We start from the raw sequence: 25,489 nt of genomic DNA on the forward strand, positions 1-25,489 counted from the left end.
TCTTGATTTCAGCTCAGGTTGTGATCTCACGGTTCATGAAATCAAGAAATCAAGACCCACGTCAGGCTCCGTGCTGACAGCATGGAACCTGCTTGGGGTTCTCTGTCTCTCTGTGTCTCCTCTCTGCCTCTCTCTCTCTCTCTCTCAAAATAAATAAATAAACCTTAAAATACTAAAAATTAATTAATGTCAAAGTTTAAATTGAGAAGAGTAGAGATTTTTTAATGATCTCTGTCCTCTCCCTTAATCTTGAATAGCCAGTCTCTTTCTATGTGAACATCCCCCAGTGAACCTCTCTCCCAGAGCCACCATTAATTAATTTTATTTGTGGATCCGTCATGATGGTTCTTCTCCCTTTCCCCAGTCACCTGACTGCTCCCCTTCTAACTCCATTCTGATGCCTGGCAGGCTGTCATTGGAGAACTGCATTTCTAACATGGAGCTTTAACCCTTGCACTTGGGAAAGGGTTTTGATTCAAGAAAGCAGCCTGTCAGCTCAGCAGCCCGTCAACACCTCCTCATGATCCAGGGGCCTGAAAATGAGACACCCCCCTCGCCACTCTTATTTCCCCATCAGCGAGTCTGGGATTCTGGTTGTTCACAAATGGCTTTCGAAATAAGCAGGTGTCTTAGCTCAGGCTGCCATAACCAAATACTGGAAACAGGGCAGCGTAAATGACAGACATGTATTTCTCACAGTTCTGGAGTCTGACATATCCAAGCTCAAGGTGCCAACTGATGTGGTTCCTTTTAAGGACTCTCTTCCTGACTTGCAGATGGCCTTCTGCTTGCTGTGTCCTCACATGGCGGGGGGGGGGGGTGGCGGTGGGAGAACAGAGGAGAGAGAGAGGGATAGAGGGAGAAGAGGGGAGAGAACTGGACTGGGCTTTCTGATTTCTCTTCTCATAACGACGCTGATCCCTTCATGGGGACCCCACTCTCGTGACCTCATCTAAACTAAATACCTGCTGGGGCGCCTGGGTGGCTCAGTCGGTTAAGCTTCCGACTTTGGCTCAGGTCATGATCTCGTGGTTCATGAGTTTGAGCCCCACATCAGGCTCTGTGCTGACAGCTCAGAGCCTGGAGCCTGCTTCGGATTCTGTGTCTCCCTCTCTGTCTGCCCCTCCCATACTCATTCTCTGTCTCTCTCTGTCTCAAAAATAAATAAACATTAAAAAAAATTTAAACTAAATACCTGCCAAAGGCCCCTGTCTTCAAATACCATCACACTGGGGGGTAGGGCTTTGACATATGAATATGGGGGGTGGGGTGGGCATAAACATTCAGTCTGTAACAGTAGCCATTCGAAGTGTATGCTTAAGGAGATTTTTGAAGAGTATAAAGCGATTTGCAAGTTTTAAGGCATTTTTATGAGTATTGTTATGTTTTGGCAAGTGTTTAGACTTCTCTCCTGTGCCTTGGTTTCTAAGGAAACCAAATACTTTCTGAGCAGTGTTCAGAACAATGAAACCCTGGTGCCGTTTGAACTTTCAGAAGTGAAATAGCAAATGTGCGGAGCATTGAGGTTGTGACAGTACATGCTATAGCTGGACCTTACCTTTCAACTCTGATGCTTCCATTCTTACTGCATGGCTGCCCTATCAGGGTACAAGTATTTGATTCAATAGCCTCCGTTAATACCTTACTTACCACATTGGAGAAAAGAGGACTTTGAGAGAATGGGAAGCAGGAAAGATCAGTTTTGAAGGAGGGAATCTGGTAAAGGTGGGTCATAGGGTAACAAGGGCAGGAGGCAGGGGTAGAGGAAGGGGGTGCGCATTCTTGCCTGAGGTCTTCTGGTAGCCTGCAGAGCAGAGGGTGTGAGCAGAACCGGTGATAAGAAAGCACTGGAACACTCAGAAGGGGAGCCATTATTGGAAGGTGGGCCAATGGTGGAGAATGAGGAGGGGCACGATCAAAACAGACCTTTCCTTCTTCACAGCTGCTGCTGCCTTGATTGGCACCTGTGGTTCATGGTAGGTGGCACATAGTGGGCACCCAGTAAATCTTAAATGAATGCTCGAACAGATCATCACCTGAAGTGAATGCCTCCAGGTGAATATGCACAGGTTCCCCCTTGCCCTGGCAGCTGGGCGTCTTCCAGAGTACATCCTCAAGGTCTCCAGAGTTCTTCCACTGAAACTCATTGCATGAAGGGTCTAGAAACACGAAGACTGGGGAGAGCTTGATGTATAGCTGCTAAGAGGGGATGTCTTGGGATTTTGGTTTCCTTAAGGATGGACCATTTGGACAACCCGGTCATCAAAAGGTAGTTTCTCCCCTGATGTTTCCATTTCTTTTCACTCTTTGAATTGCTTCTTATTTCTCCTGAGCATCTTTCCTTTTCTTATTTCGATTGCTGTTTGCTTTGGAAACGAGACATTATCCAAGCACAACATCGCTTAGAATGACTCTAGGTAATGGGAGAGACTCGAACACCTAGGCCTTTCATAGCCACGATTGGTTTTCTTTGTTGGCTTTTTAAGAGGAAGGTTTTGACGGATCAGATATTGCACATTAATTGTCATGAATTGCAGAAAATGAATCCTAGCTTCATGTGTTTGTGTATGTGTGGGTGTGTTACTGCTAGGGCATGGCTTATACTACATCTCTTAAAGCTGAAAGAGTGGTTTGTGAAACTGTTTTATGAGTTTAATATTTCAAATAAGTCTTCATTTTGCTTTTGGAAATTCTGTTTCTTTTTATAAAAGAGAATAGTATTAATATATCTCTTGAAGCTAATATTTGAGATGGCTTAATTATCTGAAAGAAGCACTGTTTTTCTTAGAGAAGTATATGTTCTAAGAATTTGAAGGCTAAAGTGTTCAACTGTTCCTATTCAGAATTGTATGATTCTGTCACTTTGTTAAACCCAGAACAGCATTAACTATCAGAGCTGAAGGGGCTATAAGGGTTGCCCTCCAGGGCATTTTGACTTGACAACCTAGGCAATAAATAATAAACACGAAGAAAACGTTAAGTGCAATGTGAAACTCAAAGCAAATTAAAATTAAATATTTTTTAATTTACAGTGCAGATGATGTAATGGGGTGTCATTCTTCTTTCTTTTTTTTGTAAATGACAATTAGCTTTCAGGTTCTGAAAGCCAGTGTTGCATATGGTTGACCAAGTTAACCCCCTTATTTTACGGATAAAAAGACTGAGGTCCAAAGATTCAAGGAATGCCCATGCCTTCAGCATATTAGGGGCGGAACTTGGTCAAGAGCCCAAACATCCTGTTGGCTGTTTACTGCTTTGCCCACAACACTGCCCCCCATACCCCCTATCCTTCCAGACCTTTAAGGATATTCTCTTATGCAAAGGAGGCATCCTATCCATCATCCCCCTACATCTGATGATGCCAATATTCTGGAAAGTTATTCTGACTTTACATTGTCATAGCAGGATGGATGCAAAGACCAGAAGACTTCTCAGGCCGGGCTAGTCCATGGGTCTTGGTTTATTTTTATTCTCTTTATTTCATTCTGGATGCTTATACCATCGTGAAATAGAAACACTTCCCTGGTATAGCTTCTGGGGCATAGATGGGGCAAAACCTAAATCTGAAAATGAATATTTTTGGAAGCCAATTTGGTTCTTCTGTCATATTGACATCTCTTAATGATGGCTTTCCCTGAACAATTCAATAGGTCCTCTCAAACTTCTTATTTCTTTCTTTTTCTTTTTTTTTTTTTTTAAAAAACAACAACAGCGTATCCGGTGGAGAGCTGTTTGATCGGATAGTGGAGAAAGGATTTTACACAGAGAAAGATGCCAGCACCCTCATCCGCCAGGTCTTGGATGCCGTCTACTATCTCCATAGAATGGGCATTGTCCACAGGGACCTCAAGGTAAGGCGTTCGCCTAACAACATCTTCCAGCAGCTCTTCTACCCACAGTACACCTGTCCAAGGGGATTGGCTCCAGAAGATGGCTGAGGTTGCCTTGATGGAGATGTGGGTGGAATGAATGGGAGGCATTTGTGTTGTTAGTTGTCAGGGCCATTGGGAGCCAGAGGTAGCTTGAAAGATGATGAGGGGCTGGCCACCATTTGGGAGATTTTATAACTGCTATGCAGCCAAAGGGCTACAGGGAGATAGGTTGTGTATTGCTTCAAGCCCACCTAAAAGGTAATTTTGTTCAAGACACAGAGGCCATGATAACCCTTCTCCCAATACAGTTTTTCACAGTGTTCTCCCAGTTCTGGCCCCATTTCAGCACAGTACACTGTGTAAAAGAAAGGGAGCAAGTAAGTGGAGGACATAACACGAGAAAGGAAATGGAAGGTTATTGGGAAAGATGGGTTAAACAACCTACAATCACAGCCATCCCCCAGCGTCCTGTAGGTCACAGGCTTACCTGTTCTTTTTTTTTTTTTTTTGTATAAAAGATTCTTTTAACATTTATTTATTTTAGACAGAGATAGAACAGAGGAGGGGCAGAGAGTGGTGAGGGAAAGAGCATCTGAAGTGGCCTCTATGCTGATAGCAGAGAGCCCGATGCGGGCCTCAAACTCACAAACTGGGAGATCATGACCTGAGCCAAAGTTGGATGCTTAACCCACCGAGCCACCCAGGCGCCCCAGTCTTACTTGTCCTTGATGAGGTGTTGGCATACTGACCCTTCACCCAGTAGCACTGAAGGACCTGGGCCTTACTTGGGCATCTTGGCATCACATCCCTCCCTGGCTCAGTATAGATACCAAAGGGCAGATATCCAACATATGCTATCAAGAGTAGATATCGAACACATTGATTTGAGGAACAGCAAAAGGCAACATTGTTCACCAAGGCTGTAATGTGGCTTCGTTCAACAGCGGACACAGGTCCAGGCCCCAGGGCTCCCTGCACCTGTCAAGATAGAAACTCCACCCCAGCCCACATACCCGCTGCTCATATCAAAAACACAGGGATTATAATGTACTGAGCCATGCTATGCGTGACTGTGTGAAATCTAAATCAATTTAAAGAACAAACCATAAACATTTGTTAAAACAGAATTTCGGCATCTGCCTGTTATCTAGTACTGGGTGTGAAGGTATAACATGGTGTAGCTTTTCTCTTCATAAGGTCTCACTGTAAAGTTTTCTCTTCTCTATATTATTTTCCAGCAACCAGAATAGTGGCTCCCAAATGTTAGCCTGCATCAGAATTGTCTGGAGGGCCATTGCTTGCCCCACCCCAGAGGTTCCGATTCTATAGGTCTGCAGTGGGCCTGGGAATGTGCATTTCTAAGGGATTTCTAGGTGATCCTGATGTTGCTCTGGGATTACTCGTGGAGAACTTCCGGACAAGGGTGTTTGTGAATGTCGATGGGGTCCTTACAGACTTTGCCCTTTGCAGGCTTCTTGATGGCTGAAATGGCTGTGGGCACAAATTAGCTAATCTTCAGGACCCGGAGGTCCTTTCCGGGGCTAAGTAAGGGCTCACTAAGCCCACTTGGCGCCTCTGTGCCTGCTCTGCTCTCTTGTGCCCTCACCAAATGCCGATTCTCTGCTTCCAGAACACAGGAGGCAGGTCTCTGAACAAGTTAGTGCGATGCCCACAGAGGTGTGATGCGATGCGCTGGCTGTGTGTACTTGATAGAAATAATTCCCACTCAGATGACATTCCTAGAGGGGCCATGTTATGCGTGACTGTGTTTATTCCCCCTTCGAAAGGCAGATGGGCTGTGCAGGAGTCATAGCTGTCTACGCCCACATGGCGCTTTCAGAGAAGTGCTTGTAGCTCCCAGCTGGTGCAGCTGTGAGACCGCCAGGCTTGTCCCCGCAGAGAGAACATTGCCATGTTAGGACTGTTCGTCATTGCTTTTCAGAGGCACAAGGGAGTTTGACCTATGTGGCAGGAGTTGGGGTTGGGATAGTAAATTTTCACAAATATCTTAGAAAATGAAAACAAACTGTATGATCCAGGTCAGAGCAATAGAGAACATGATCAGACTAATAAAAGATTAGGTCGCAGTCTGGGATACCGCCATGCCCCTGCGAATACACCTCCACCTCCCTCCAGCAAGGTACTCTTGTGTCATCTTGCCCCAGGAAGCTACTAGAGATAATGAGAGACTGAGACAGGAAGTGCCCACTAACTGACCCCTCAGATTAGGACAGGGCTTCTCAGCCCCTGCAGTGTGTCCTTTGCCGCGGGGGGCTGTTCTATGCATTGTTGGACGTGTAGCCACATCCCTGACTGCTACCCACTAGATGCGCATAGACTCCTGCAGTTGTGACAACCAAAGACATTGCCAAATGTTCCCCTGGGATGCCAAATTGCCCCCAGTTGAGAATCACTGGATTAGGAGGGTGATTATGTATAATATAAACTTTATAGGAAGTGTCGATTCAGATCTTTTAAAAGCCTGTTGGGGCACCTGGGTGGCTCAGTTGGTTAAGCGTCCAACTTCGGCTTAGGTCATGATCTCACAGTTCTGGAGATTGAGCCCCACCCATGTCAGGCTCTGTGCTGACAGCTCAGAACCTGGAGCCTGGTTCAGATTCTGTGTTCCTCTCTCTCTCTCTCTGCTCCTTCCCCGCTTGCACTCTGTCTCTCTGTCTCTCTCAAAAATGAATAAACATTAAATTTTTTTTTTAAATTAAAGATTGTTATGTGAACTTTTTAAAAAGTTTATTTATTTTGAGAGAGAGAGAGCACAGCAAGGGATGGTCAGAGAGAGAGGAAGGGAGAGAGAGAATCCCAAGCAGGCTCTGCACTGTCAGCATGGAGTCTGATGTGGAGCTTGAACTTATGAACCTTGAGATCATGACCTGAGCCAAAACCAAGAGTCAGATACTTAACCAACTGAGCCGCCCAGGTGCCCCTCTTATTATGCGAACTGTTAACGGGTTGGCATTGACCTTCCAATTCCAGTATTGTGCATCAGTTGTCTTGCAACGATGTCACAAAATAAAGAATAATATTTTTTCAGGTGAGTCCTGGGCCTCTTGGGACCTCAGGCAGAATTGTGAGATCCCCTCTGTGCCTCCCACCTGACCAAGCACTCCTACTGCCAGCTGGGGGCCTCCACCTGGATTGCCCTTGAGCCTGTCTTCTCTCCCACTTTCCTGTTGCCTGACTCCCCTGAAGAAAAGCCCTGCTGCCTTGACTGAGTCTTGAGATGGTTGTAGATAGGTATCTATCTAAGTTGTGAATGACCAGCCGATTTAACCCTCCTTGGTAATTGACCCAAAGGAGGGATATTTGATTCCATGCAGTCTTTTGCCTAGATGCAACCTTGTTTAAGAGCATGAGATCATTGGGACAGGAAGATTAAAAGTCAGAAACTTAAGGAGAGTCTGGGTGGCCCAGTTAGCTAAGCATCCGATTCTTGATTTGGGTTCGGGTCATGATCTCATGGTTCATGAGAGGAATCCCATGCTGACATTGTGGAGGCTGCTTGGGTTCTCTCTCTCCCTTTCTCTCTACCCCACCTCCTACTCACATGCACATGCACACATGTGTGTGTGCTCTTCCTCTCTCAAAATAAATAAACTTGAAAAAAAATCAGAAACTTAAGAAAAGTCCTCTCTGCCCCCATGATCAGATCCTTACTGTTCATCAAAAGATGATCTCAACATTCAGACAAATCATGAACCACAGGCACCTTTTGATTAGATTATTTTGGCCTGCTTTTTAAGCATTATTCTTATTTTGATTATTGATTGGGCCATTTTGTTCTCTTTTCAAACTCATTGAAAGCACCTTCAAGTGTGCATTTGATTTTCTTCTAATCTCATGCTTCATCCACAGGATCGACGTCACTGTGAATGTGTCATTCCTTTTTGTGTTATGATTTTAGGAGAAGGGTAGTATTTTTTTTTTCTTTTGTGTTCTGTTAAAGTTATTTTGACACTTGTTAAGACAAGACTTTATTTAAGACTACTGCAAGAAGGGTATCACAATAGGGGAGAGAATTGGGTTCAACTCCAAAATCATCAAGGGCATGTGAGGACTTATAGCCATTGAGCAGAATGACGGTTGTGGATAGAAACCTACTAAGAGGGGGTATCAAGGATGGAGGGATCCTTCCTAAAGCCTGGCCAAGAACTTAGACATTGGCAGTCTCTCTCCATTGACCAGGTTCTCTTCCTTCTGGCCAGGTTCCATCCTTGGGCTCTGTCCTTAGTGCACTGGCTCTGCCCATGTAGTCCAGGCTGAGCAAGAATCCTACTGAGCCAGGGCACCTGGCTGGCTCAGTGGGTTGAGCATCTGACTTCAGCTCAGGTCATGATCTCTCAGTTAGTGAGTTCAAGCCCCATATTGGGCTAACTGCTGTCAGCACAGAGCCCACTTCACATCTTCTGTCTCTGCTCTCTGCCTGTCCCCGCTTGCGCTTTCTCAAAAATAAACAAATATTAAAAAAAAAAAATCCCACTGAGCCACTTTGGTGAACATCCCCCACCCTTGATATCTGATCAAATTCTTTATCTTCCACCTTTCATATCTGCCCACCCTGGCCTGCCTTCAGCAAGGATCCTCTGAAATTGGCATAGCCAGAATCCCCCCACCCTTGATGTTCCCTCTTAGTAATTTTCTTTTTTTTTTTTTAATTTTTGTAAAATGTTTATTTTATTTTTGAGAGAGACCGAGTATGAGTGGGAGAGGGGCAGAGAGAGAGAGGGAAGACACAGGATCTGAAGCAGGCTCCAGACTCTGAGCTGTCAGCACAGGGCTTGAACTCCCAAACCGTGAGATCATGACCTGAGCTGAAGTTGGCACTTAACCCACTGAGCCACCCAGGCGCCCCACCTCTTAGTAATTTTCTGTTCACTGACCCTCACCCTGATCCTGGGCTATAAATCTCCACTTTTCCTTGTTGTGTTAGGTCTTGAGTCCACTCTTCCTCTCCTACTGCAGAATCCCATTGCAGTGGTCCCGAATAAAGTCTTCCTTACTGTCTTTACCAAGTGTGTGAATACATTTTCTTTAACAACATCCAAGGTGGAAGGTAAAGAGCTTGGCCAGATATCAAGAGTGAGGGGTTCTGTCTATTCTGACTTAGCAGGTTTCTTGCTAAGACTGGACTTTGCAGCCCCAGCAAGACAGGAGGGACACAGAAGGCCAAAACCGAGGCCTAGAAGAGGACTCAGGGGAGCCCGACTATAGTTTGGTCAAGGCGGGGCAGGGGGATGGGTCTTGAACACTTCTCAGAATGTCCTCACAGAAATGGCTACAGCTCAGAATTGCCCCGTGAATTCTAAGATCCAGAAGTTCCAGGCCCATCTCAAATCTAAATAGCCCTTGCCACCAGATGAGAGAATGAAAGAAGAGTTGGTAAAATTCAACAACTCAGAAACCAAAGATCCACCGCAAACCACTGACAAGAGACTCTTGCTTCAATCACTCTTGGGGATGGGAGGAGAGCCAGACAGGAAACTGTGGGGAAGTGGCTTGCCCAGTTCAGATTCCTCCTGGTGTGGTATGTGTGTGTATGTGTGTGTATGTGTGTATTTATTTATTTATTTTGGGGGACAGAGAGAGAGAGAGTGAGTGAGTGGGGAAGGGGCAGAGAGAGACAGAGATAGAGAGAATCCCAAGCAGACTCCCCACTGTCAGCACAGAGCCCCACGCAGGACTCCATTCCTCTGACCCCGAGATCATGACCTGAGCCGAAATCAAGAGTTAGATGCTTAACCAACTGAGCCACCCCCCAGCTGCCCCCTGTTGTGTTTCTTTTAAGGTTGAACGTAAATCAGAGAAGTGATTGCTTCTTCACTGGGCAAATCTTTGGAATTTCCTGAGTTGGGGGAAAGGAGTGGTGTCCGTCCTCAGCATTGTGTCTCTCAGGGACAACATCATTAATTGAGGCAGCCCTTCTGTGGTCAGGCTCTGCCTGGGCAGGACAGGTGCAGCCCTGAGGCTGGGACATCTCCCTCGGTCTCCACAAGCTCCACCCCCCCTTTTTTTTTCTAAGAATGATACCTTGACTTTTCATAAAACACTATGCAAATAAAGCTTCATTGTCTCCCTGCTCCACCCGTCTGCCTCCCCTTACCCCTCCTGTGCAGCTGCCATGGAGGTGCCCCTGCTGTGCAGGACTGTAGCAGAGACAGGAGCTGTGGTCAGGCCTCAGCCATGTGTCCTGAGTTACTACCATCTGAGCTCCAGCATTCCCCATTCCATCCAGCTCCAGCTTCCCCATTCAGGGAAGCAAACGAGGAACCACCACGACCCGTGTTTTCCCGAAAAGGCAACCAGAAGCTCAGGGCACTTAAGGACACGTGGCTACAAAGTGCTGGATCTCTGGACACGATTCATCCATGATGACATCCCTCTGTTTCCCAGGGAGCCCAGCGAGCAGGGGTCAGCTGGCTCAGTAAAGGGGAAAACGCAACGCATCTGCCAGAGCCGCAGGACATGGGCCGTTACGGAGGGCAGGGAGAGAGACCCTGGGTTCGAGAAAGGTTGCTAAAGGGGTCAGGAAAAAGGAACGGGGCAGGGGTGGGGGACACCTGGGTGGCTCAGTCGGTGAAGCGTCCAACTTCTGCTCGGGTCACGATCTCAGGGTTCGTGAGTTCAAGCCCCGCGTCGGACTCTGTGCTGACAGCTTGGAGACTGGAGCCTGCTTCGGGTTCTGTGTCTCCCTCTCTCTCTCTCTCTGTCCCTCTCCCACTGGCGCTCTGTCTCTGTCTCTGTCTCTCTCAGAAATAAACATTAAAAAAAGAAAGAAAGAACAAGGAAATGGAAGAGCACCTACAGAAGTGACTTCATTTCTGGGAACTCCCTTTCCCCTGACCCAGGAAATAAATTGACAAGTCTTAGGGGCTCTCTAGGCAGCCCCAATGTATGGTTCACTTTTTGAAAGTAGACAAAGGGACTCACTTTTCTTGAAAACCTCTAAGTGCCCCAAACTGTGCAGTGTCCCCTTCATCACTCCTATTAAACACGGCTTTTCTTACTGCATTCGCTGTGTCCCGAGTCAAGCGTATCCTTAAATTGTGGTTAGGCTTTGTGGCTTCGTGAGTCTCCCACAATTAACCCATATTTAAACACACTTTGTCAGTGTTTTTTTTCTTTTTTTCTTTCTAGCCTGAAAACCTCTTGTACTACAGTCAAGACGAGGAATCGAAAATAATGATCAGTGACTTTGGACTGTCAAAAATGGAGGGCAAAGGAGATGTGATGTCCACAGCCTGTGGCACCCCGGGCTATGTTGGTAAGCACAGTGTGGGTGTCCATATCAGCTTCTTTGGTCTTAAGCACTTCAGCCCTGGCACATGATCGCAGCTGCCTTCATTCCCCTTAAGTGGAGAATAAAAGGCCAAGAGACATTGGAACGAGTTAGAAGAGAGGCGATTTCCCCTGAAACCTTTTAATAGTCGGGCAGAAATCCTGTCTCATTGGGGTGTGGGCCTGGGTGGAAGCCAGGAGTTGATTGGATGAATTCCCACGTTCTGATGCCAGAAATAGTGCCTCCATATCTGTGTTTTCCAATGATTTACAGTGAGACACTGAGATAACCATGAAGTGCAGACACAAACATGTTGAGATAGAAGCGGCCAGAAAGAGAATATCGATAGGAGGAATCTGGTTCATGCCTTGTCGAAGTCACTCTCTTGAAGTAGCCAGTCCTGATCTGTACTGGAGAAGCCAAGAATTAAAGTCTTTCCTAAAATCAGAACCCCAGGGCCCTCGTACCAAACATACAGAGCGCAGAAAGGGCTACAAGAACCGAACACTCGCATACTGAGAATCATCTTGTGTCTTCTGGGGACCTGGAGAAAGGCCATCGGTGCCGTTTGTGTTTTCGAGACGTTGACTTACATGAATGTATTCATTCATTCAGCAAATGTATACTGAAGCGCATACTATGGACCAGCTGCTGTTGTGGGCACTGGGGTGAAGGCTGTACATGAGTCAGACAGCAGGCCTGCCCTCATGAAGCTTATGTTTTAGTCAGGAGTCACAGACAACAGACAAAGTACAGGGTTGTTTCAGGCCACGGTAAGTGCTATGGAGAAACTCAAATGAGGACATGCCACAGAGCAGCAAGGTGATGGCGAGGAGGGGGACTAGGACGGTTAAGGGCACAGGAATGAGACCTGGGTATTGGCTTGAATGTGGAGAAGTAGACAGCCTTGGGAATGTTAGGGGACAGAGTGTTCCAGGCAGAAGCATCCATTTGTGCTAAAGCTCTCAAGTGGGAAAATCCTGGGAAAAGGATATAAACCGGGAATGTCTGAGAGCAGGAAAAAAATGGGGTTGGAAAAGACTTCTGGAAAATAGAGACCGAGGCTGAATTCTCATTGTACAAACCATGATGGCTTTTCCTAATGAGAACAGGAAGCTCGCCCTGAAAGAGGAGAGGGAATGTTCTGTGACTGGCATCATTCCTGTTTGTTATTAGGTGCAGCCGCGTGATCCCCCAGGCAGGCTGAGGAAAGCAGTCCTCCCACCTGATGAGCCTGGGCCCCAGAGCATTGTGGGAAACTCCAAACGCCCTTTGGGGCCCTTCCTGGCCCTTCAGGTGCTGGCATAACACGGGTGTTATGACGCAGCCGGTTCATTTGCAAAGGTGCTCAAAGGAGAGGGGAGAAGAGCAGGCTGAGGGGAACGGAGAATAACAGGAAGGGAAGCCACGGACTCGGGGGGGGGGGGGGGGGGGGGGGGGCGGGCGGGGTGGGGCGGGCAGAGGGGGGGATCGTGTCCCTGGCGGGTGTGTGCGCTGGGCAGAGCCGGGGAGGTTCTTCTGATGGCAGAGGAGCCGGTGTGGCACAGGACTTGATGAGATTAGCGGTACCCTGAGTGCTCTCAGGTCTGGGCCAGCGGAGTGGACCCCATCGGGGGGACTGGGAATCACGGCCGTGGTGGGAGATGCACGCGAGAGCGCACGTGTGTGCCCCAGGGGCGTGGGGGTGTGACGGGAGCAGGAGCGTGTGCGGCAGGTATGTGGACTCTCTCCGGGTCAGTCCCGGCCGCCAGGAGGGCGGCAGATAAAAGTGAAGATACGCTTCTTCTCGTTTGTCCTCAAAGATGGGGAGGGAGAAGGCCCGTTCCAACAGTGGCAATTCCCAGACCCCAGAAAATGAAAAGGCCTGTGAGGGCGCGCTGTCCACGCTCCTTGCCGGGATGGCTTTGCCACCTTCTGTGTGGTCCGCTGCCCTGGCCACCGCGGCCGAGAAGCTGAGGGCTCTGTGGCCGCCCCGCTTCCCCCCCGGCAGGAGGCCGACTCTCGGGCTGCAGTTCAAATGTTCCGGCAGAAGTGTCCGTATTTACATACACATCGCACTGTTCTCATATTTGCCTCTGATGTTGGAAAGCTCCAGCACTTTCTAAATGGATTTTTGCTTCTTTGCGTCTTGGCAGAACCCAGGAATGGCACTTTCTCTGGGTTTCTAAGTGGCTGTCATTCGAGTGGTCTGGTTCTGCTTAGATGTCAGACACTGACGAGTCCGGGAACTGGGAAGCATGTTTATATGTGGCCCTTGCTCTTTCTACCCTAAATGGTGGCCAGTGGGGCCATCAGGTAACGCTGTTGTCAGATACGGAGTTTACTCTGAGTGGGGAGGGGTGCGAATGTAGTGGTTCTGCTCATTCATGTGTGTTGAGCACTGAGCTGCCTAGGAAGGCCTCTTAGAGCAAGGAAGGGGCGACACTGGGGGAGCTTATAACCTGTAGACGTACCTCGGGCAGTGAGCAACAGAGATCGGGCTGTTTCCTCCCCTGCCCCCTCAGTCTGCATGGCCAACTCCTGATATTCAGCCATCAAAGCCCAACTTAACATGTTGCCCCCTTTTGGTTGCTTTCCCAACACCCATTCTCTCTTTTGTCATCCTAGTTCTTTTCCTGACCCTTTTTACATCATTGCATCGGGGTCCATATGCACCGGTGTCCCTTTCCCACCGCACCACACGTTTTTCTCGGGCAGGGACTATCTTACTCATCTTTGCACAAATGCTTGTTAAACTGGTAAAAACCCAAGGTTCGCAGAAATTAGCATTTCTCTCTGTCTCCTCTTTTCCCATTCATTCAGCATGCATTTATTAAGTTTATGTGCTGTGCTCAGTGGTTTGGTGTTAAGAATATGAATGTGTAGGGCCAGAGTTTCAGACTTTAAAATGCTCACAGTGTTGTGAGAAAAAGAGGGAAAACCAGTAAATTGAATAATGTCTGGTAAGTGCTACGTTATTCATCATTCCAGGATTATGTATTTAGTGCCTACCTGCTGTTCTTAGAGACTGGGGATGCATCAGTAGAAAGGAAAAGAAAAACAGGGGGCACCTGGGTGGCCTGGTCAGTTGAGCATCTGACTTCAGGTCATGACGGTCGTGATCTCGTGGTCCATGAGTTCGAGCCCCACATTGGGCACAGAGCCCACTTCGGATCCTCTGTCTCCCTCTCTCTGCCACTCCCCTGCTCATGCTCTTTTTCCCTCAAAAATAAATAAAACATTAAAAAAACAAGAAAAGAAAAACAGATAAAAGTCCCTGCCCTCAATCAAGGTACTTATATTTGAGCGAGAAGGAGACAGACTGTATGCAAACAGCTAAGTCTGTTAATATCTTAGGTTGACAAGTGCTATGAAGAAAAATAAAGCAGGAAAGAGAATAGTTGTGTGTGTGTGTGTGTGTGTGTGTGTGTGTGTGTGTGTGTAGGGGGTGGCAATTTTAAATGTAGTAATCAAGGCAGCCCTCACTGAGAGGGTGACAGTGGGGTCAAGGTTTGATAGAAGTGAAGGAGCTGGCCATGTTGTTATTTGGAGGAAAAGCGTTCCAAGAATGGTGCAAAGGGCCTGAGGCAGGGGTATGTGGGAGAACAACAGGAGTGGGGTGAACAAAGAGAAGAGCAGTAGAAGATGAAGTCAGAGAACTAATAGGCAGAGCATGTGCAGACCAGGACTTAGAAGTCATTGTCAAGACCCTGACTTTTACTCAGGGTGGTGGGGAGCCATTGGAGGGTTCTGAGACAAGGCATGGCATGATCTGACCTGTACCAGGATCCCTCTAGGAGACAGGTGGGGATTAGGAGAGATGCCAGGGTGCAAGGCCAGGGTGGAAGAAGGGAGGCCAGTTAGAAGGCTCTGGAATTATTCAAGTGAGAAATGGTGGGAGCTGGGCTAGGTTGGCAGAGTGGAAGTGGTAAGAAAGTATCAGATTCCAGAAAAAAATTTGAAGGTAATTTCATGAAGATTTTCTGAAAAATTAAAAGTAGGGCTTGAGAGAGAGAAGCCAATGATAGTTCTAAGGTATTTTTTGGCCTGAGCCTCTGAAAGGAGGCTGTTACCTTTACTTTAGATGTCAAAGTCTGTGGAAAGAGCAGGCTACAGAAGTATCACCAGGGGTTCGGATTTTGATTTGTTAAAGTTTGCAAGGTCCAGAAGGCGGTTGGACTGTAAGTCTGGAGTTCTCTCAAGAGGTCCTCTCTGCAACAAGATATAGTTGATTCTCATCACACGTAGTAGTTATGCTCTGTAACGTCACCACCAGCACTGAACTAGTAAATACTGACCTACTGTTACCCGGGAAATAGAGGTTTAGGGTCCTTGTGAGTCTCTGGTCACAGCATTGTCATCTACTGATGGATACATGACCTTGTTTTATACGTATTTCTATTTAACGACATCTTATTTAATATATATTATTTTTTTAATGTTTATTTTTGTTTCTGAGAGAGAGACCGAGCATGAGCAGGGGAGGGGCAGAGAGAGAGGGAGACATAGCATCCGAAGCGGGCTCCAGGCTCCGAGCCATCAGTACAGAGCCCGATGCAGGGCTTAAACTCACGAACTGCGAAATCGTGACCTGAGCTGGAGTCAGATGCTTAAGTGACTGAGCCACCCAGGCGCCCCTAATATATATTCTTGATTCGTGAACGATGAACTCATGGCTAACAGCACCATAACTTACACCTAAGTGAAGCTGGTCTAGCCACATATTTTCTCTGTAGGCACATTTCCACTTTCTTGTGCCAGGAACACTAGACGGCACTTCATCGCTGCACTTGGGGGCTGTTTTAAACCATGAATCTACAAAATGCGCAAAAATGTAAAAAACATGACAGCAGCTAGACCATGAAAATGATACTTGTTTGTAGTGTGAGAGGCGAAACAGGAGGGCAGAGTGTCACCTTGTCTGACCTCTAAGCAGGGAACGTGAGCTTTGGAAACTCAGTTTGAGCCTCTCTGCTCATGTCCACATGTGACCACAAAAGCACGGCAAGTATTGATTTGGGGGCTACAAATAAATTTTAGTGAGTAGGCGAATTAAAAGTGCAGAATCCGTGAATAATGAGGATGGATCGTATTTGGAGGCTGATGTATTTTTTTTAAATGTTTATTTATTTATTTTTAGGGAGAGAGAGAGAGAGAGAGAGAGAGAGAAAGAGAGAGCAGGGGAAGGGCAGAGAGAGAGGGAGAGAGAGAATCCAAGCAGGCTACACATTGTCAGCACAGAGCCTGACATGGGGCTCAACCTCACAAACCATGAGATCATGATCTGAGCTAAAATCAGGAGTCGGACACTCAACTGATTGAGCCAGCCAGGCGCCCCAAGAGGCTGATGTATTTTGAAGCTGTGAACCTGGATGAAGTGGCTAAGGGGGAGGCAGGGAAAGATGGAGGAGGAGAAGAAGGGTCCCAGGGCTGAGTCCTGGAGCCCCGGGGACTCTGAAGAGGCAGCATGTGAAACAGGAAGGGAACCAGAGTGGTGTGGTATCCTGGGAAGCACTTTGAGTTGGAGAAAGTACCTTGTGTCAGTTGCTATTAAGTCAGGTAATATGGTGACTGGGTGTTGATCGTTGGCTTTGGGGGCCTTGAATTATGGATTAATTGAACCATTAATTAATTAAGCCGGTGGGAGCCTGACAGCCAGAGTAATGCTGTGAAGTGGCTTTTTGTAAGAGGACCCCAGCGTGCTGTCAACCCTGGGGCTGGACACCACCACCCCCCCCCCCCCCCCCCCCAACACTGGCTTATCTCTGCAAGATCAGGACGCTGTTGGGATCTTGGACAAAGAAACCGCCGCCTCATCCCTACTGGCCAGTCTCGATCTAAACAGGGCAGAGCCCAGTCCCAGTCAGCACTCCTCTGATTCTGGGGGCCTTGCTGTCCAGGAGCCCGAGCCAGGTGCAGAGTGTTGCTGTCTGCTTTTAGCCATGGTTCAAACTTCAGACTCCTTCTCGGTAGAAGTATTGATTTCAATTTACGGGCACTGTTGTTTTGTTTTTGTTGTTCTTATGGCTGTTGCCTAAATGACTGTTCAGCTAAATAGTGAACTTTGGCAATGTCAAAATGACTTTTTTTTTTAAGTTTGTTTGTTTGTTTGTTTGTTTATTTATTTATTTTGAGAGAGAGAGAGAGTATATGCAAGTGGGGAGGGTCAGAGAAAGGGAGACAGAGAATCCCAAGCAGGCCTTGGGCTGTCAGCACAGAGTCCAACGTGGCTTGATTCCACTAACTGTGAGATCATGACCTACGTCGGATGCTTAACCGACTGAGCCACCCAGGCGCCCCAAGATTACTTCAATTTAAATGAGCTCTCTAGCTATGAATAAATAGTGAAAAAAGAGCTGTTTATCCCACGTATCCCAGCACACACACGGTGCCTGAAAAGGCAAAGGGATCTGATCACCCTTGAATTCATCCTTTACCCTGAACAGCTGCCCTGATGTTACATGTCCTTTAAAAGAACAAGGGCCCTTGCAGAACATCACATCACTGATGGCAGGAGAATGTGGGCCTCGCTCCATCCCTGTGTATGGGGGTCCCACTGCAGGCATCTCTTAGAGCCGCTCCAACACCGAGGGCCCCTCCAATGGTGTATGACCAGTGGTGATACAGACCCATATTTGGTAGCATGTGTGCAGTATGAAGTAACCGACATATTTCAGAAGCAACATTACAAATACAGGTGAGAGAGGAATCAGCAAGGCCTGGAACGACCAGGGAAAAACTCTTGGAGGAGGCGTGATTTGAAGGAAGAGTAGAATTCCAGGCCAAGACAAGGAGAGTAATGGATGTGGGCAAGCAGGAGAACAAAGGCTCAGAGTCCCCAGCTGCTTCTTATCGAGTGTGGAAGAAATATGCAGACTCGTTTGGCTTGGAGAGGGGGCTTGCCCAAACAAGGACTCAGACCAAGAGTCAGATGCTCAACCGATTGAGCCACCCAGGGGTCTCCACCCTTCTGCAATTTCTGAACGGCTCCTCTCTAAATACTGGATACTGTGATGGAGTATCATGGTTTCTAAACTTCACTGTGGTGTCGAGGAGGGAAAGAAACCTTGCAGCATTTTGGAACTTACTCTTTTTTTTTTTTTCTTTTAATGACTAAAACCCAAAACACCGGAATGCCTGTAAAGGTCCTCTTAATCTTGAAGTGAAGCTTGTCAGCCTTCAGGAGGAGCGAAGTAGCCATCCCACTGTGGTCACAAACCCGTGTCGGCAGAGGCTAGATCTCAGGACAACCTTTGAGGGCGACATCACAGGGTTATTTCTTGCCACGTTGCCCTGAATTGCCTTAACTCCGAACAGTTCCTTTCCTCCCTCCCACTGAATTCCAAGTCTCTCCCACATTTTAGAACACCAGCTGCCCTCCCATTTTCCACTCCCTTCCCATTCCTTAGCCTCACCCCTCCACCCACTGGCCACATTCTGGCTTTGGTAGCATTTGAATAGTACTCCAGCTCAGATCGGAACGGTAATTATAACCAGGACGGCACTTTCGTGGGGACTTTTCATGCCTGTGGTAAAATTCAAGAGGCTACTAGGAAAATCAGAGCAAGCCACTGTTTTGCGATGCATTTTTAGTAAATTACAACTCTGAGGGAAGGATGAGAAAGCTTCCCAAGGGAACTTGTCCGGCCGAGGACAGAGCTAGCCAAAGAGAGCCCTACTCCTCTTAACTTCCGTGACTTTGGGTTGAAGGCAAACCACAGGCAAAGAACGAGTCTGTGTTTCAGCTGAATTTTTAATTGCCGGCAATCCAGGCTACAGTTCTCCAAACCTTGGTGAAGCCACACGGTTTATGGAGAGGCTTGTAGTAAAGCCCCTCATTAACTGGTGTTTTCTTGTCTAACCCCACCTGCTGCAGAGTCTGCTTACAGAAAGAGTTGTGACTAAGCATGGTTGCTCATACTGCCTGTTGTAATCAGTTCTTCCTGAAGCCAAACTCCACCCAGAAATGGATGCCCGAATTTTCTTTTCCTTGATGTGTAGAATTTTATTTATCATCTCCGAACAGGCAGCCGCTGGGCAGAAATGTCGTTTTTCTCTCCCAGTGTTTCAAAGAAAGCCTTCTTGGGGTGCGTGGGTGACTCAGTCGGTTAAGCTTCCGACTTCGGCTCAGGTCATGATCTTGCGGTTCGTGAGTTTGAGCCCTGCGTCGGGCTCTGTGCTGACAGTTCAGAGCCTGGAGCCTGCTTCGGATTCCATCTCCCTCTCTCTCTACCCCTCCCCTGCTCATCCTCTGTCTCTCTCCCCAAGATAAATAAACATTAAGAAAAAAATTAAAAGAAAGCCTTCTCACCACTTGTCCAACATGCAACTTCTCCAACTCGTTGCAACTGGATTACAGCTCAATTTAAGGCCTTCTGTACTAATCCACCACATGAATTGGTGCTGCACGGATTCCTTCTCCCCACCCCACCCACCTCCCCACTCTCTAAAATGCAGAGTCCCATGCAGCTCTTCACTTGAGCTCAGATTCTTTTCCACAAAGGCGTAACTTCAGGACAAAATAGCAGGTGACCTTCAGGACAAGAGACTGAGGCATAGAAAGAGAACACATCTGGAGCGCCTGAGTGGCTCAGTTGGTTGAGCGTTTGACTCTTGATTTCGGCTTGGGTCATGAGCTCATGGTTAGTGAGTTCAAGCCCCAAGTTGGGCTCTACACTGGCAGCGTGGAGCCTGCTTGGGATTCTCTCTCTCCCTCTCTCTGCCCCTCCTCTCTCTCTCTCTCTCTCTCTCTCTCTCTCTCTCTCTCTCTCTCAAAATAACTAAATAAACTTTAAAAGAAAAAAGAAAGATAACAAATTCTCCGAGATACATTGGCTCAGGGCTCAGCCTGTAATTCTGTCCTCCAACTCACTGCTGGATCTTAGATGGCAGAGATGTGGCACCACTCTGTGTGTGCAATCTAATGATTTTAAAAGCCCTCTACTAGAAGATCACTCCTCTCACTACTTCTCTGTTAAGCTCCTCCCTGTAAAGACCCTATCACATTGCCTAACCTGGCTAGCACAGCCGAACTTGAATCCAGGCCATCCCATCTCCTTCCATGAGCCACTTGGGGGAAAGCCGTGATAGTAAAAGAAGTCTCTACTACTTCTGACCACGACTGACTCCCATCTCTTAGGGCCTTTTCGTCGTGACACACACGAAGTTCAAGTCGAGGGCCTTTCTCCTTGACCTCCACAGAGAGGTGAGGTCAGCCAGCAAGAGGCACAAAGGAGCCTTGGACTAGGTCACAGGATGGCAAGCAGCCTGTCTGCCAGCCTCTTCTTGCTGATGTCACAGGCAGGTTGGACATTTCCAACACATTTCCAAAGACAGAAGCACATTCGAGGAAAGGTAGAGTGCTGCTAATCTTAGTGTCCCATTGGCTCTGTCTCTGCAGGTAGGGGGAAGGCAGGAGTTTCATACACTGCAAAGAATTAGGGAAAAAATTAGGATATGCCCATTTTTATAAGTAGTCTTCTGGAACACATTTTTCTAACTCCCCTTTAAAAAAGAATTATAATTGGGGCCAATGGAAAGAAGAATTGGTTGGATCTGGGAAGTGCCCCCTTGCTGCTGGTTAAAAGATTGGAAAGAGCTTAGGGTGATGGGGAAGGTAATCTTGATACACCTGGCCTGGAGGTAGGAGAGGGTGGGATGCTGTGGGGGAAGGCAGAGGGCCAGGGAGAGAGAATGTAGGAGTACAGTCACTCTCTTCTCTCAGTGAATGCAGAACCATGAAGGTACCATGGCCAGCCAGTGTTCCTCAGCCATCGTGGGAATCTTTGATATTATGGTGGACTGTTCCCATGCCCGGGCACCGTCAGTAATGATCAACAGGCAGTTCCTGGGTTGTGGTGTCTAGAATGGTGCCTGGACCTAGAGGGGATGTATGAGTGTGTCAGTGAATAAGCGAATAAAAGGATCGACAACTCGGTGAACAAAGGGACCCAAGTGCGCAGGAGGTTGGTATGGGGGTTGTAAGTCTCCTTCCGACTCCAAGATTCAAGTACTCAGATATGCCCTCCCATCACTTGTGGGCCCAGTTCAATTCTGATTTCTGAAGGCTCTGATCAAAAGGGTGGAAATCTCCATTTACAAATCATTTCCATTATGTAAAGCAAGAATGAAGGGAAAGTACCAAGTGATGTCAAGGAACTGTCCATCCTTCACTCTAACAAATAATAAAATCTCCATTCTGTTTTTATCCTATGGTTCTCTCAACTCTTCATCCTTACATAATAACTACTACTAGCTCTGACTATACCTTATTATATGTTTATTGTTTCCATTAAGCCTCATTACAGTCCTGAAGGTTGGGCTCTGTTAATGTTCCCATTTTACAGATGAACAAAATGGAGGCTTAACAAGATTAAATGACTGGCCCAAATCCACAGGTGTAGTAAGTGGGAGATCCTAGATTTCTTTCACTGCAAAGCCAGTGTGCATGGCTATTTAAAACTTCTTAAATCCGGGGCACCTGGGTGGATTGGTTAAGTGTCCGACTTTGGCTCAGGTCACACTCTCATGGTTCATGAGTTCAAGCCCTGCATTGGGCTCTGTGCTGACAACTCAGAGCCTGGAGCCTGCTTCAGATTCTCTCTCTCAAAAATAAAATAAAATAGCATTAAAAGAAAAAAACCCTAAAAAATAAATAAAACTTCTTAAATCCAGAGGCACCTGGGTGGCTCAGTCAGTTGAGTATCCGACTCTTGCTGCCGGCTCAGGTCGTGATCATCATGATCTCATGGTTCGTGCGATTGAGCCCTGCATAGGGCTCTGTACTGACAACAAGGAGCCTGCTTGAGATCCTCTCTCTCTGCCCCTCCCCTAAGCACATGCACTCTCTCCAGCTCTCTCAAAATAAATAAATACACTTAAAAAAAATTAACTCCAGACAACTAAAGTTGTTTCAAGTTACAACCACCTAAATCCATTTCACATTTAAAGGAAACCATTTCACATCTTTACCTCCCATTTAATGACAAAACAGTCCTTCCTACCTTTCCCACTCTTTCGTCTTTAAACCTGTTAATTTCTTCTCAGAGCACAACACAAGGGCATATGCTCAAAGCTTACTAGCCACAGCCTTTCTTCCCCACCCCGTGTCTTTCCTGTTCTCTAGTCTTTTTATTTGCACCTTCTCCACTGTTTGACTGTTGGAGGTAATATATCCTTTCCTGGATACTTGGAGTTTTATTTAGAGTAGGTTCAGTATTTTCAGGGCTGTATTCAGGGTTAAAGATCAACACCTGTGCCATCTTGCCACACTCTTGTCTGGCTTAGTCTGATCGTCTCCTTAAGAAGGCAGCTGTGGCTGGCGTTCCTTCTGCAGCTGTGTCCACACGCGGCACCCAGGAGAACAGGTGCTCCATGGCATAGGGCCCACGTCTGCTTCCCTCACACCACAAAGCCAGTGCCTGATATGGAACCCAAGCTGTTAAATAACTGAGGAACGCAAGAAACACTGCCTGGGTCCCATGGTTCTGGGTCCCGGGCTTCCACTTTCTGGCATGGAGGGCTGCTCCCACCCCAGGCCACCCCTCCTGCGTGTCCTCTGCTTCACCCACTGGAGGTGGTCAACTTTGAGGTACTGAGTACAGCGGTACTTAGACTTCCATAGAGGAGAACAGATGGTCTTGACCATGAACCTGGTAACAGGGGGAGATATTCTCAATCTCCTCCCCTCCCTCTGTAGAAACTGCTCTTCAGCACTCCCTTGAGAGCACAGGGAAAGGGAAAATTCTTTTTCTGTTTTCTTTGAGCCTGGGGGTTGAGTGCCACCCCTGCTTCAACAGAGCCCCTCTTCCTGCTTCCAGTTAGACTTGGTTAAGCCTTTTGCTCCTCTCTCTTTCAGGAAGGAAAATGGGCAATTTAATTGTTTCAAAAACAAGATGAAAGGTTTCTGAATTTTTTTTTTTTCCTCTTGGAATCTCTGAATTCCTTTACCAGGAACCCTTGCTTTCAACCAATATAAAACAGCTTGGCCTGGAGGACGCTTCCCACCAAGTGGAATTTTCCACAGTGGGTTGGTCGTGAGTCTCACAGCAGTAAATTCAATTATTTCAAATTTTGAACCAACCGTTTCGCTGAACAGCATGAGACGAGCGTGGGGCTCAGAAGGAGGGCCCCGTCTGTCCACACAGATCTCCAGCAGCTCGGGCTGCCCTGCTGAGACCGCGTGGTTCACGTGATTGACTTCTATTTGCTGGAGTAAACCGACCCGGCCAATGGAATGCTCTTTCTACCAGGGAGAGCTAAGAAAACGGAATCGTTAACCCCCAAGGTCTGACCGAGAAGGAGGTTCTGAGAGATCACTTCCCTGAAGGTCTTTCCTGCCCATTAGCCCTAGAAGTAGTGATTCCGAAATCCCTTTGAGAAAAGGTTTTAAACGGAGAGTGGCATGAACTACACAGTCAGCCACAGACAGAGGCATAGGGCTAATTCTGCCCGTTTCCTCCCCTCACTTCGTGTCGGGAGTAACCATTGGTTAACCAAACAGAATGTGCTAAGCCCTGAAGATCCAGACCAGAGATACGTCCCCGCTGTCCAGCGGTACCAAGTGTGGTGGTCGGCAGTGTGATTCACACGGTAGGGAGGAGATACAGAGGGGAGGGGAGGAGGTCCAGGAGGCTGGCGTGTCACGGGAGTTTGGTGATGAAACCTGGGAAACCAACACGTGTCACCCAGGTAGAGCTGTTCCCCCTCGGCTGCTACCTATCTTGTGTGTGTCCTTTTCGGCGCCTCCGGGTCGGTCTGTTGCCGCTCACGGCCCCCAGGACTGTGCGTTGAGATGCACTAGAGGAACGTCTGTGTCTTCCGGCCTGGAGTCTTGTCCTTCTGTCTCCGCTGTACCAGGAGACTGAGCCCTTTCCTGCTCTGCCTGGGCGCTGATGGCATCTCGAACGAGCCGCAGTGCCCGTTAATGACGGCTCTCTTTGTCAAGTGTCAGTAGCACCAATTAAGTTATTTCCGTGCGAAGCCTCCCTCTGTGAGAAGGTGTGGGGGTGGCGAGAGTCATTGTCACCCTCCCACTGCACGTGAGTTGTGCTGGGTACAGTCAGGAGAGAAAATTGTTTCTCCTTCATTAGGAAGTTCTTCGGCATCTGACTGGTGTTGGGGGAAAGATGGATTTGTGGTGGGTGTGACTGAGAACCCTTCCCACTCTCTCTCCGAGGCCCCATGGAGACTGTGTGCATTTGTTGTCTGAGAGTTTGTACCTTGGAGGCTGTGACATTTTAGAATTACAGCCGAGGGGCGCCTGGGTGGCTCAGTCGGTTAAGCATCCAACTTTGGGTCAGGTCATGATCTCACGGTTCGTGAGTTCAAGCCCCACGTCAGGCTCTGTGCTGACAGCTCGGGGCCTGGAGCCTGCTTCGGATTCTGTGTCTCCCCCTCTCTCTGCCCCTCCCCCACTTGTGCTTGCTCTCTCTCTCTCTCTCTCTCTCTCAAATAAATAAACATTAACAAAAAAGAAATACAACCAAATTCTTGCCAAAGGTATAAGATTAATAACATAATACAAGGGAGTGTGGCCAGTTCTCAAAGTGAAACCTGGCCTCTCCCAAGATCAGAGCGAGAGTGGACTCTTGCAGAACTACAGACTGCAGGCTCCAGGCTGAAAGGATCGGGGAAAGGGTAGGAGGTGAGGAGAATTCAACAGGTTGGCCAAACAAGGGGAGCCCACTGTAGGACCCAGAGGAGAGCAGGAGAGAAAATATCCCAGCAGATCCCAGAGGTTCGTCACGATTTGGGTGGCCGTTTCAAATTGTCAGGAGAGTTTTGAATATTGCCTGAGAATCGGTGTTTTCCAAGAATCACTACGAGATGAAAAGTAGCTATTTATAGGGATGTAGGCAGGCTTGTTCAAACAATGTCCTGAGAACATTTGGTTTCACGAATCAAATCAAAAGAGCAGTTGGAATCAACACACGTTAGTGTGGTTTGCCATTGCATAATTCTTTAATTATTTTAGGTTGGTGAGAATATCATTTCCAAATCAATCTACTTTCTCTTGTTTATTGTTACATTACACATCCAAGGACTTTCACTCTCTGTGTGTTTCAAGTGCAGTTCAGAACTTCACCCCAAGGCAAGCGATTTACCTGCCAACAATTGGTTAAAAAAATGTTTATTGTGTTGTTGATAGGACCTAGGGAAGACACAACACCAGAAAGAACAAGAAATGTTTGGCACAGGTATACAGACTTCCACCCCCAGGATCGCTACCTTGATATTTGCTTGTTAATCATTGAGAACTTTCCCCCCAACACCCATGCTACCGATCCTGGCATCTCTCCGTCAGTGGCTCCCTTTTGTCCGTTGCAAGAATAGAAGCATCTGAGAA

The 25,489-nt window shown here is 47.5% G+C and overlaps 1 protein-coding gene across 4 annotated transcripts in view; it reads left to right on the forward strand.

The window, feature by feature from the left end:
- Window positions 1–25,489, forward strand: part of CAMK1D (calcium/calmodulin dependent protein kinase ID) — a 507,262-nt gene that overhangs the window by 438,914 nt on the left and 42,859 nt on the right. For all 4 annotated transcript variants that reach the window (XM_049626848.1, XM_049626847.1, XM_049626850.1 and 1 more), the window contains 2 exons: window positions 3,713–3,851; window positions 11,022–11,148. In XM_049626848.1, the coding sequence (XP_049482805.1) occupies window positions 3,713–3,851; window positions 11,022–11,148 (266 nt within the window). The remainder of the gene's footprint in view (window positions 1–3,712; window positions 3,852–11,021; window positions 11,149–25,489) is intronic.

The sequence above is a fragment of the Panthera uncia genome, chromosome B4 (assembly GCF_023721935.1).
Source record: "Panthera uncia isolate 11264 chromosome B4, Puncia_PCG_1.0, whole genome shotgun sequence".
Lineage (NCBI taxonomy): Eukaryota > Metazoa > Chordata > Mammalia > Carnivora > Felidae > Panthera > Panthera uncia.